Raw genomic sequence first — 14,022 nt, forward strand, 5'->3', positions numbered from 1 at the left:
TGGGGAGAACAGTAAATTCAAGGGATTGAAAAAAGACCAGTGAAGCTAGAGGAAAACCTTGGGCTAGGATGAGGATAGGGACTTAAGGGACTTTGGGTCATCCAGGACCTTACTGACGGTACTAAGAAGTTTTGAGGATCAGGTGTTTTGTCTGCACCATCAAGCACTGGCAGAATATTGAAGGGTTATAAGCAGAATGATGATGCCATTTATCAGATTGGAGGTTGGCTGTAATGTTCTAGAACAGAGAGAGACCCTGTTCAGAACTAAACTACTTATCTTTTGCCTTTGTGCTTGAAACTGTTTTTGAAACAGTGTGGGAATAGTTTAAGGTCTAGGATAATGGCATTTTTCTCCAAAGAGGTTTTATGTTTCTTCTTGTTGCCTCCAGGTGCTACCAGCTTGTGGTCACATTAGTCCAGGTCCAAGACTCCAGATTTACTGGACTGTGTAGATGTTCTGAACCTAAGCTGCTGGTATTTGTAAGGATTAGTTTCCTCTTTTATCTTTATCCTGAGGTTATAACCCTTCAGGGTACCATCTTAAAAGTGGAGATATGGGGTGCCCTATCAGGTTCCCCATCCTAGGTGTGTCCTGGGCTGTGCGTTCTGTTTCCCATGCCCTTCAAGGTAACAGAAAACAGCAGATCAGGTTTGCAGCAGATACCTAGGGGGTGAAAGCAACTCTGAATGTTGAGCTTGTTTCTCAGATTTTTCAATTTCTTATAGATATTGGCCCAGAAATTTATTAATATTGTGTTAGGTCTTCGATGATTTTAAGAAGATGCTTTTAAATACAGCTTTTAAAGTTACCAGTAGTAAGAGGTTTGGTCCTACTTACCTAATCCATCATCACCACAGGCAGAAATAACCTCTGTATTTTAGACAGTGGCTTTTCATTTCCTATTATGAGCAGAGATAAAATTACTATATTTATCTCTACTCCCCTTCCCTCTTCTCTAACACACAATTTTAAGTGAGTATGTCTTACATAGTTTTTATACTGTTAAATATCCTTATCACTCTGTTACATTAACAGTTTTAATGACTTTGTCAGCTATCTAATTCTGGTTTAAATAAAAAATGATGTATTGTTTCTCATGGTTCTATGGGTTGGTTGGCAGTTCCCCTGCCAGTTTTCCCTGGACTGACTCATATGACTTGACTACACTGTGTTGGAAGATCCAAGGGCTTCACTCACATGTCTAGTAGTTACTGCAGACTGTTACATGGGGGTACCCAAGTGTTTTTCCACTTGACTACACTAACTTCCTCTCATGATGGTCTCAGGACAGCATTTCAGGAGCAGAAAGGTGGAAGCAGCAGGGCCTCTTGAGAATTGATGTCTGGGACTTGCACCGTTACTTCTGGCACATTTTGTTGATTAAAGCCAGTCACAAGGTTAGCACTGATTCAAGGGGTGGGAAAATAGATGCAGCTTCTTAATGAGAAGAACTGCAAATTGTTGTGACTGTCTTCCACAGTGATCTTTGTCCTTCCAAAAAATGATGATGTAATCAGCATGTTTAGACTACGATACACCTTCTTTCTCATTTCCCATGTTTATATCATTTGTACACTATAGGACATATAACACATTTTGTTCTATCACCATATTCCTACATTTGTTTTGGTCTTAGACCTAAGGTTTTTTTATATATATACACATGCACAAACACATAATACATTTATACACATACACGTTTCTATATATGTACATACACATACATGTATGTATATGTTCAGTAATATTTGCTACTTACTACTGTCTTTTGCCATAGATTCCCTCCCCAGCTTTATTGATATGTAATTGACATGTAATATTGTGTCAATTTAAGGTATACAATGTGATGATTAGATAAACATATATATTGCAAAATGATTACTATAGTAGGGTCAGTTAATACATCCATTACCTTAACATAATTACCATTTTTGTGTGTATGGTAAGAATATTTAAGATTTACCTTCTTAGTAACTTAATGTATATAATACAGTATTGTTAACTATAGTCACCATCTGTACGTTAAATCCCAGAACTTACTCATTTTATAACCAAAAGTTTGTTCCCTTTGAATAACATTTCCTATTTCCCCATCTCCCAGCCCCTGGCAACCATCTTTTCTACTTTGTTTCAGTGAGTTCAGCTCTTGTAGATTCCATATGTAAGTTAGGTCACACGCCCTTTGCCTTTCTCTGTCTGACTATCTCACATAGCATAATACTCTCAGGGTCCATCCATGTTTTCGAAAGAAGGATTTCTTTTTTTTTTAATGTCTGGATAATGTTCCTGTATGTGTGCATGTGCACATGCACTATTTCTTCTTTATACCTTCATCTGTTGGCGGCTATTATGTTGTTGCCATAGGTTTTTCAGTTATGTCTTGTTTGGCTAAAGGTCACTCTCTCAGTCAGTTTGTGCTCTCATAAAGGCCCACTATGAATCACATGTACTATTTTACATAGGCCCAAACTATTGTTATTGTCAGACTCTTAGTAACATGTGAAATATGACATCTCATTAGAAACAGCAAATGAGAAGTGACAGTTTACAATGCAAAACAAGATCTGAGCTGATAAAGAAACATTGGAATTCATGAACCACATTACTATAGCAGCAAATAACCTCTGTTCATCTTATCTGAGGCACCATTGCACAGTACAATAATTAATGTAGTGACGTTGGTTGGTATAGAAAGTCTGTTTTGAGTTCACTTTAAGAAGATAAGGAACAGGCACATGAAAAGATGCTTTACATCGCTAATCATCAGAGAAATGCAAATTAAAACTGCAATGAGATATCACCTCACACCAGGTAGAATGGCCAACATCCAAAAGACAAGAAACAACAAATGCTGGCAAGGATGTGAAGAAAGGGAAACCCTCCTACACTGCTGGTGGGAATGTAAATTAGTTCAACCATATGGAAAGCAATATGGAGGTTCCTCAAAAAACTGAAAATAGAAATACCATTTGACCCAGGAATTCCACTTCTAGGAAGTTACCCAAAGAAAACAAGATCCCTGATTCAAAAAGACACAAGCACCCCTATGTTTATTGCAGCACTCTTTACAATAGCTAAGATATGGAAGCAACCTAAGTGTCCATCAATAGATGAATGGATAAAGAAGAGGTGGTACATATACACAATGGAATATTATTCAGCAATAAAAAGAAAAGAAATCCTACCATTTGTAACAACATGGATGGAGCTAAAGAGTTATGCTCAGTGAAATAAGTCAGGAGGCAAGTACCAAATGATTTCACTCATTTGTGGAGTATAACAACAAAGTAAAACTGAAGGAACAAAACAGCAGCAGACTCACAGAATCCCAAAAGGGACAAGTGGTTGCCTTTGGGAAGGGTGGGTGGGGAGGGAAGGAAAAGGGGATTAAGGAGCATTATGATTGACACACATAATATAGGCGGGTCACAGGGAAGAACAGTACAGCATGGAGAAGAAGCGTAATGACTCTAGCATCTTACTATGCTGATGGACAGTGATTGCAGTGGGATGGAGGGGACTTGATAATACTGGTGAATGTTGAAAGCAAAATGTTGTTCATGCAAAACCTTCTTAAGATTGTATATCAATGATACTTTAATTAAAAAGAATTATTCATCACTGAAAAAAGGAAGCTTATGAAATGTTTCAGGAAAAATTGCCATTAAAAATTATTAAAACATTTGGTGAGTAACCGTTCAGTTTTTTTTGGAAATGTTTTATTTGGGCCACTATTTTCTGTATATAGATACAGTAGATAAATGTGATGCTATTGGTGTTTTTATAAGAACCTCAAACTGTATGATGTTAATGTATTTCAAGGTTAATGTATTTTGACATATTTCAAGTTTGTTGCTATGGATGAAATAGTTTCTTGTCTTCAGTTGCAGAGTCTTTATCCTGTCCTGTTATACAAAATGTTCAGCCTCCCAAGTCCAGCGTAGTAGTATCCACTGTTTTGTCAGGAGCCTCATTGGCCAGAATCCCTCCTGCTGCAAATCAAGCCCCCATTCAGCCTGTGGCCTCAGGAACACAGCCGTCAGAGCTCCTACTGCAGAAAGGTATTTGAGAAATTCATTCAGTGTATATGTAGCGCACATATATATATATGTACATAGATACGCCAATTCAGACAGCTGATTTTGAAAAGTCAAACTGTAATTATAATTTATAGAAAATGTGAAAATAATTTATAATCTTAAAGATGAATTTTTTCTTTTACCTATGTTAACTTATATAGTCTCTGATTATATAACTTACATGATATAAAATTATAGTTTACATACCATTTTGTATTTTGCTTTTACATTTATTAAATTATACACAGTTCTTCATGTATCTACATAGTCTGCTCATTTCATGGCTAGTAATTCATTGTGTCAATCTAATTAATCCTTCTTTATTATGAAACATTTATTCCCTATTTTTTGCAGATTATTAAAGTGTTTTTTAGGATAAAGCACCCAGAATTTCCTTATTTAGTGAATGTCTATATCCTGTTTGATTATTTCTTTGCTTGTCATTATTGTTAATGGAAAGTAACTTTTGACCCAATTTTGAGAACAAAATGGGTGAAAATGAAATAGTAACCTGTACTCTTGCAGTGTTGACAAACAATAATGGCTTGTTTGTTTAATGTTCTCTGTGTGTTAAATAAGTGACAGGTAACTAAAATGTGTTGTTTTGACCCTGTTTTCCCCACATTCCGTTTTGTTTTTTCACTATTCTTGGTTATTTTCTGTCTAGCTAACATTCCAAATCTATTCATATTTCAGGTTAATATATTGTATTTTTCATTTGATGAGAGGTAATTGGTTTTAGGAATACATAGTTTGTATTTTCAGAGCAACCATTAGTAATATTTCAGGGACCATACCCACTATGTAATGATAGCTCCTGACCTTGAGTATAAAGAACTCTCTCTCTCATATTCTAACACTCAGAAAAAACATAAATCCTAAGGCTGATCTCACTGCTTGTATCTATTGAGTGTTTATGTGGTACACAGAGGCCTCCTATATCATATGCTCAGACTTTATAAATTTTCTTGCTTGGTTTTTATGGAAAAACCAACTGCTGCAGCAAGGGGTGTCCATTGATTCCCAACAAGCCAGTGGGTATATTGGGAATGAATCTAGTTGTGAGCATTTGCCTTCAAAGTGAGGGCTGGTAGGTAGGTTTTGCTTATGATGAGTAGAAAAAACTTAAAGGTAGCTAGGAGGCTTAACTAAATGAACAGTGTCTTTTCATATTTTTCCTTTACATTGATAGCTGCCTTTCATTATATATCTTGCTTGTTTTTACCCTTTATATTGCCCCTGCTAATTTCTTTCTTCCAATTATATTTTCTTTTCAGCCATTTTACTTTAAATACTATCCTGCCATCTTACTATAAGTAACGTTTTTGTAAACAATTTTCCACTAAGGAATCATAATTTTTTCCTTTTTTTCTAATAAGATAGATTTGAAAAGAGTAGTAGCTGTGATTATTGAACACTTACAATATGCCAGGTACTTTGTAGTTATTATCTAATCTAATCCCCGTGTCAGTTCTATAAGGGAGACATTATCCCTGTTTTACGGACGAGAAAAGTGAGATTCACAAAGATTAGATAACTTGCCCAAGATTATAAATTAGTAAGTAGCAGTGTGAAGGATTTTTAACTCAGAGCTTTCTATCTGGTGTTCTTTCTATGAAGTGAGGCTGATTTGTTGTTGTTATTGGCTGTTAAACTCTTGATTCTCCTCAGATACACTCCTTAAATAAGTAACAAAAAAGATACTACGGGAGATACTTGAACTGTAGCTTTCATTACTCCTTTTTCTTAACTAGGAGATTGGCCTTGTGGCAGCCTCTTTGCTTTTGGATAGATCTGTGGTACACAACTTGATTATTTGTGTGAGTTACAGCTACCATGTATGTTATATAAGCTGTAGTCTGTGTGGATGGTGCTTCTTGTAGCTGTGCAGTGTACGGCCTGCTTAGGGTATGCTGTGGGTCTGATATGACTACTAAAATATTAATAAATAAAAAAGATTAGTCTTTCTCCCAGCTTCCAAGATACCCATGCTTAGTTATTCTCCTAAGGACTCAGCATTTTTTATTGGCTTTTAGAGAGGAGGCTTCAAATTTTTGCTACTAAGAATTTTTTGAAAAAACTCCCTTAATTACCTGATCACTTTTTAGACTGACATCTAAAATTTTGCACCAAAAGTTTAAGTAGTTGCAGTTATGTAATTTTCAATATATTGCTTATGTTGACTTTTAAAACAAAGATGTTACATTACTCTTTATATCCACTGGAGTGATACCTACCATCATCCTTTTAAAAAATACCCAAATGAGCATTTCTTTAACATTTAGAAAGTTTACAGTTTTCCTTTTTCTCTTAAATGTCATCCCTCTCCCCTGAATGTACTAATATAGTATATTCTTAAGCTAGGAATCATTCTTTTGTACTTTTCTGTCATAATCAGATAAACTGAAATTTTAAAATTTGTTTTACTGTCTGTGACCATAGTGTCTAAGCATTAAAATTTTTTCTTCTGGATTGAGCTATCAATACATTTATTATTAGTATATAAGTTGGTCAAAACAACATAAACATCATGAATTTTTTTTTTTTATGGAAAGTACATTTTTATTGGAAATACATCTTTCAGTGAATTGAGTGGCTCTCCCCACATCCCACCATAGCTTTTGTACCTGAGTTGCAGTTGATTCATTATTAGAATAATATAATTGTTAGATAAATTTCATTCATAGTTTTTATTTTCATATATACATTTCTGAGAAACTTTGTTCACATAATGTACCTAGAAATGGTGTTGGAACAGTTTTATTGAAGTTTTATTTCGGTTTTTTAACCTTTATAACCTTTCAAGTTATAGGTCAGAAATTTTTATTGTAGTTTTAAAATTTTATTTTCCTGGTCATAGATAGTTGGTAACATTATTACTCCCTTCATGTAGTAGTTGACAACTTTAAAATACCTTTAACTTTTATTGTCACAGTTGAGCACCTTGTGATCACCATATTTCTTCTACCTTTTATAAATGAGGAAATTGAAGTTTAGAGAGGTTAGCTGTCTTACCCAAAGGCATGCAAACTCCTTAGGAGGGGTGCCAAGACCCAGCGTAGATCTTCTGCTTCCAAACCTAGTGCTTGTTCTGCTGAATCAGCAATTGTTTAAAATATTGTGAATTTCATTATATCATTACTAATGCCATCTTGTCACATCTAAAATTTATTTTTATCAAAAACTTTAAGCTGTTATGAGGTCATTTATTTTATGGATGGTAACTCCATATAACCTAATTGGCAAAGTCAGTCCTTAGTAACACAGAGACAAATTTTATTATTTGTCAGAAATCTAATTTTTTTCATCCAAGGATATGTGTTCCTATAGTTTCAAGGGGTATTGTAAATCCATTGAGAAATAAATTGCACCTTATATTTTCTAAGACAAATTACTAAAAGGAGTCAAATTTGTGTGAAAGATACATTTATCCTTTTTTATACTAGGTTATAAAACCTAGGCAATGAGTTAGTATACTGTTTCTCATTGCCAATATGAAATGAAGTGGTTCAATATGTGCCCACTAATATTCTACTTAGGAAGCAAGAATTATCTTGAAAAGCATTATATTCCTTTGGCAAGTATATGCATTTTGTCTATCAAACTCTGTATTTGATTGTTTAAAAATATTTAAACAGACACTACGGGAGGAGCCAAGATGGCGGCATGAGTAGGGCAGCGGAAATCTCCTCCCAAAACCACATTTATTTTTGAAAATACAACATATACAACTATTCCTAAAAGAGAGACTAGAAGATACAGTACAACAGCCAGGCTACATCCACATCTGCGAGAACTCAGCGCCTCACGAAGGGGGTAAGATACAAGCTGCGGCCCGGCGGGACCCGAGTGCCCCCGACACCCCAGCTCCCCGGCGGGAGGAGAGAAGTTGGAGTGGGGAGGGAGTGGAAGCCCAGGACTGCTAAATACCCAGCCCTAGTCATCCGCACTGGGAGTGCAGACACATTGTGTGGAGTGCTGGATTTTAGGGAAATGGAACAGTAAAACCTGCGAGCGGGTCCCTGCAGCCAGCGCCCCTGGGACAAAAGAAAAGCGAGTACTTTTTGAAAGTCTTAAAGGGACAGGGGCCTCACAGCTGGATGGAATCATCCCGGCACACTCAGCCCAGCAGCTGGGAATCCCGGGGAAATTCAGGGGCTCCAGCCCCTTGGGAGGCAGTGCAGCTATGAGGCCCCTCAGGTGATAAACAGCCACCCGTCCATTCCCCCTCCAGCACGGCCCTGCCATAGCAGGGGAGCAGCCTGAGAGCGGCCATGCCCAGAGTAACCGCCCAGAGCCTCCTCTGCAGCTTCCTGGGCCAGACTCAGAGGCCCCGTTGGCGTGCAGCTGCCCAGCCCAAGCTGCTGGGGGTCACCATTCTCAGAGGAAAGGAAGGCGACCAACAAACAGGAAGGGACTTTGTTCTCCCAGCTGACACACGTGCCAACTGCTCACGACTACCTCTATCGCCATGAAAAGGCAGAAGAATTTGATACAGTCAAAAATACAGACAACCCCTGAGAGGGAAACTGGGGACATAGATTTAACCAATCTTCCTGAAAAAGAATTCAAAATAAAGGTCATAACCATGCTGATGGAGCTGCAGAGAAATTTGCAAGACCTAACGAATAAAGTTCAGAGGGAGAATACAGAAATAAAACAATCTCTGGAAGGACTTAAGAGCAGACTGGATGAGGTGCAAGAGGCCGTTAATGTAATAGAAATAAGAGAACAGGAATGCAGAAAAGCTGATGCAGAGAGAGATAAAAGGATCTCCAGGAATGAAAGAATATTAAGTGAACTGTGTGACCAATCCAAATGGAACAATATCCACATTATAGGGGTACCAGAAAAAGAAGAGAGAGAAAAAGAGATAGAAAGTGTCTTTGAAGAAATAATTGCTGAAAATTTCCCCAAACTGGGGGAGGCTATAGTCTATCAGACCACGGAAGCCCACAGAACTCCCAACAGAAGGGACCCAAGGAGGACAACACCAAGACACATAATAATTAAAATGGCAAAGATCAAAGACAAGGACAGTATTAAAGGTAGCCAGAGAGAGAAAAAAGGTCACTTGCAAAGGAAAACCTTACAGGCCAGAACAGAATGACATGATACATTTAATGCAATGAAACAGAATGAAACCAAAGATACTCTATCCAGCACAATTATCATTTAAATATGAGGTAGGGATTAAACACTTCTCAGACAAGCAAAAGTTGAGGGAATTTGCCTCACACAAACCACCTCTACAGGGTATTTTAGAGGGACTGTTCTAGATGGAAGCACTCCTAAGGCGAAGTAGATGTCACCAGAGAAAATAAAATCATAGCAAAGAAAAGAGACCACCCAAATACTAACTAAAGGCAAAAAATAAAATCAACTACTCATAAAAGCAGTCAAAGGAAACACAAAAGAGCACAGAATAAAACACCTAACATATAAAGAATGGAGGAGAGGAATAAGGAGGGAGAGAAATAAAGAATCATCCGACTGTGTTTATAACAGCTCAATAAGCAAGTTAAGTAGACAGTTAGATAGTAAAAAAGCTAACCTTGAACATTTGGTAACCACGAATCTAAAGCCTGCAATGGCAGTAAGTACATATCTTTCGATAATCACCCTAAATGTAAATGGACTGAATGCACCAATCAAAAGAGTCAGAATAATAGAATGGATAAAAAAGCAAAACCCTTCTATATGCTGCCTACAAGAGACTCACCTCAAACCCAAAGACATACACAGACTAAAAGTCAAGGGATGGAAAAAGATATTTTATGCAAACAACAAGGCGAATAAAGCAGGTGTTGCAGTACTAGTATAAGACAAAATAGACTTCAAAACAAAGAAAGTAACAAGAGATAAAAAAGGACATTATATAATGATAAAGGGCTCAGTCCAACAGGAGGATATAACCATTACAAACATATATGCACCCAACACAGGAGCACCAACATATGTGAAACAAATACTAAAGAATTAAAGGAGGAAATAGAATGCAATGCATTCATTCTAGGAGACTTCAACACACCACTCACTCCAAAGGACAGATCCACCAGACAGAAAATAAGTAAGGACACAGAGGCACTGAACAAAACACTAGAACAGATGGACCTAATAGACATCTACAGAACTCAACACCAAAAAGCAGCAAGATACACATTTTTCTCAAGTGCACATGGAACATTTTCCAGAAGAGACCACATGCTAGGCCACAAAAAGAGCCTCAGTAAATACAAAATGATTGAAATTCTACCAACCAATTTCTTGGACCACGAAGGTATAAAACTAGAAATAAATTGTACGAAGAAAGCAAAAAGGCACACAAACACATGGAGGCTTAACAACATGCTCCTAAATAATCAATGGATCAATGACCATATTAAAGCAGAGATCGAGCAATATATGGAGACAAATGACAGCAACAACAGAAAGCCCCAAGTTCTGTGGGACGCAGTGAAAGCAGTTCTAAGAGGAAAGTATATAGCAATCCAGGCATATTTAAAGAAGGAAGAACAATCCCAAATCAATAGTCTAATGTCACAATTATCGAAATTGGAAAAAGAAGAACAAGTGAAGCCTAAAGTCAGCAGAAGGAGGGACATAATAAAAATGAGAGAAGAAATAAATAAAATTGAGAAGAATAAAACAATAGAAAAAATCAATGAAACCAAGAGCTGGTTCTTTGAGAAAATAAACAAAGTAGATAAGCCCCTAGCCAGATTTATTAAGAGAAAAAGAGAATCTACATGCATCAACAGAATCAGAAACAAGAAAGGAAAAATCACGATGGACCACACAGAAATACAAAGAATTATCAGAGAATACTATGAAAATCTATATGGTAACAAGCTGGAAAACCTAGAAGAAATGGACAACTTCCTAGAAAAATACAACCTTCCAAGACTGACCAAGGAAGAAACAGAAAATCTAAACAGACCAATTACCAGCAATAAAATTGGATCGGTAATCAAAAAACTATCCAAGAACAAAACTCCCAAGCCAGAGGGATTCACCACTGAATTTTATCAGACATACAGAGAAGACATAATATCCATTCTCCTTAAAGTTTTCCAAAAAAATAGAAGAGGAGGGACTACTTCCAAACTCATTCTATGAAGGCAGCATCACTCTAATAACAAAACCAGGCAAAGACCACACCAAAAGAGAAAATTACAGACCAATATCCCTGATGAACATAGATGCAAAAATACTCAACAAAATATTAGCAAACTGAATTCAAAAATATATCAAAAGGATCATACACCATGTGGGATTCAACTTAGGGATGCAAGGATGGTACAACATTTGAAAATTCATCAACATCATCCACCACATCAACAAAAAGAAGGACAAAAACCACATGATCATCTCCATAGATGCTGAAAAAGCATTCGACAAAATTCAACATCATGCATTCATGATAAAAACTCTCAAAAAGTGAGTATAGAGGGCAAGTACCTCAACATAATAAAGGCCATATATGACATACCCACAGCCCACATCATACGTAACAGCGAGAAGCTGAAAGCTTTTCACCTAAGTTCGGGGACAAGACAGGAATGCCCATTCTCCCCACTTTCATTCAACATAATGCTGGAGGTCCTAGCCACAGCAAACAGACAAAACAAAGAAATACAAGGTATCCAGATTGGTAAAGAAGAAGCCAAACTGTCCCTGTTTGCAGATGACATGATATTGTACATAAAAAACCCTAAAGACTCCACTCCAAAACTACTAGAACTAATATCTGAATTCAGCAAAGTTGCAGGATACAAAATTAATACACAGAAATCTGTTGCTGTCCTGTACACTAACGATGAACTAGCAGATAGAGAAATCAGGAAAACAATTCCATCAAAAAGAATACAATACCTAGGAATAAACCTAACCAAGGAAGTGAAAGATCTATAACCTGAAATCTACAAGACACTCTTGAGAGAAATTAAAGAGGACACTAATAAATGGAAATTCATCCCATGGTCTTAGCTAGGAAGGATTAATATTGTCAAAATGGCCATCCTGCCTAAAGCAATCTACAGATTCAGTGCAATCCCTATCAAAATACCAACAGCATTCTTCAAAGAAACTGGAACAAATAGTTCTAAAATTCATATGGAACCACAAAACACCCCGAATAGCCAAAGCAATCCTGAGAAGGAAGAATAAAGCAGGGGGAATCTTGCTTCCCAACTTCAAGCTCTACTACAAAGCCACAGTAATCAAGACAATTTGGTACTGGCACAAGAACAGAGCCACAGACCAGTGGAACAGAATAGAGTCTCCAGACATTAACCCAAACATATATGGTCAATTAATATACAATAAAGGAGCCATGGACATACAATGGGGAAATGACAGCCTCTTCCACAGCTGGTGTTGGCAAAACTGGACAGCTACATGTAAGAGAATGAAACTGGATCATTGTCTAACCCCATACACAAAAGTAAATTCAAAAGGGATCAAAGACCTGAATGTAAGTCATGAAACCATAAAACTCTTAGAAAAAAACATAGGCAAAAGTCTCTTGGACATAAACATGAGTGACTTCTTCATGAACATATCTCCCGGGCATGGGAAACAAAAGCAAAAATGAACAAGTGGACTATATCAAGCTGAAAAACTTCTGTACAGCAACGGACATCATCAACAGAACAAAAAGGTGTCCTACAGTATGGGAGAATATATTCATAAATGACAGATCTGATAAAGGGTTGACATCCAAAATATATAAAGAGCTCATACACCTCAACAAACAAAAAGCAAATAATCCAATTAAGAAATGGGCAGAGGACCTGAACAGACAGTTCTCCAAAGAAGAAATTCAGATGGCCAACAGGCCCATGAAAAGATGCTCCACATCACTAACCAGAGAAATGCAAATTAAAACCACAATGAGATATCACCTCACACCAGTTAGGATGGCCACCATCCAAAAGACAAACAACAACAAATGTTGGCGAGGTTGTGGAGAAAGGGGAACCCTCCTACACTGCTGGGGGGAATGTAAATTAGTTCAACTATATGGAAAGCAATATGGAGGTTCCTCAAAAAGCTCAAAATAGAAATACCATTTGACCTAGGAATTCTACTTCTAGGAATTTACCCTAAGAATTCTGCAGCCCAGTTTGAAAAAGACAGATGCACCCCTATGTTTATCACAGCAGTGTTTACAATAGCCATGTAGTGGAAGCAACAGTAGATGAATGGATAAGGAAGATGTGGTAAATATACACAGTGGAATATTATTCAGCCATAAGAAGAAAACAAGTCCTACCATTTGCAACAACATGGATGGAGCCAGAGGGTATTATGCTCAGGGAAATAAGCCAGGTGGAGAAAGGCATGTACCAAATGATTTCACTCATCTGTGGAGTAAAAGAAGAAAGAAAAAAGTGAAGGAACAAAACAGCAGCAGAATCACAGAACCCAAGAATAGACTAACAGTCACCAAAGGGATAGAGTTTTGGGAGGATGGGTGGGAAAGGAGGGATAAGGGGTGGGAAAAAGAAAGGGGGCATAGTGATTAGCGTGTATAATGTGGGGGGAGCACAGGGAGGGCTGTGGAACAGAGAGAAGACAAGTAGTGATTCTACAGCATCTTACTACGCTGATGGAAAGTGACTGTAATGGGGTATGTGGGGGGGACTTGGTGATGGGGGGAGTCTGGTAAACATAATGCCCCTCATGTAATTGTGGATCAATGATACCAAAATAATAAAAATATATTTAAACAGAAATAAAGTTCAAAAACCAATTTCATCAGATGTAATGATAAAAATTATTCCCATATATTTAATAAAAAAAGAAAAACGTATACTGCTAAGTACTAATAGGTTCACTTGCTTGTAAATTTATTTTTGTTAAAAGGAGATACAAAGAACTAAATATTGTGTGAAATAGGTGAGAAACAATTATAAATATTTTATGATAAAATTGG

The 14,022-nt window shown here is 37.0% G+C and overlaps 1 protein-coding gene across 7 annotated transcripts in view; it reads left to right on the forward strand.

The window, feature by feature from the left end:
• The window catches only part of SEC24B (SEC24 homolog B, COPII coat complex component), a 117,670-nt gene that overhangs the window by 34,038 nt on the left and 69,610 nt on the right, over positions 1-14,022 (forward strand). For 6 of the 7 annotated variants that reach the window (XR_008997818.1, XM_036920895.2, XM_036920896.2 and 3 more), the window contains exon 3: positions 3,888-4,064. The exons of the other annotated variant lie outside the window; for it this stretch is intronic. Coding sequence is in view for 5 of the 6 variants with exons in the window: in XM_036920895.2 (XP_036776790.2) it covers positions 3,888-4,064 (177 nt within the window). In the remaining variant the exon portion in view is untranslated. The remainder of the gene's footprint in view (positions 1-3,887; positions 4,065-14,022) is intronic. 7 annotated transcript variants of the gene reach the window in all.

This window comes from Manis pentadactyla, chromosome 5, assembly GCF_030020395.1.
Source record: "Manis pentadactyla isolate mManPen7 chromosome 5, mManPen7.hap1, whole genome shotgun sequence".
Taxonomy (NCBI): Eukaryota; Metazoa; Chordata; class Mammalia; order Pholidota; family Manidae; genus Manis; species Manis pentadactyla.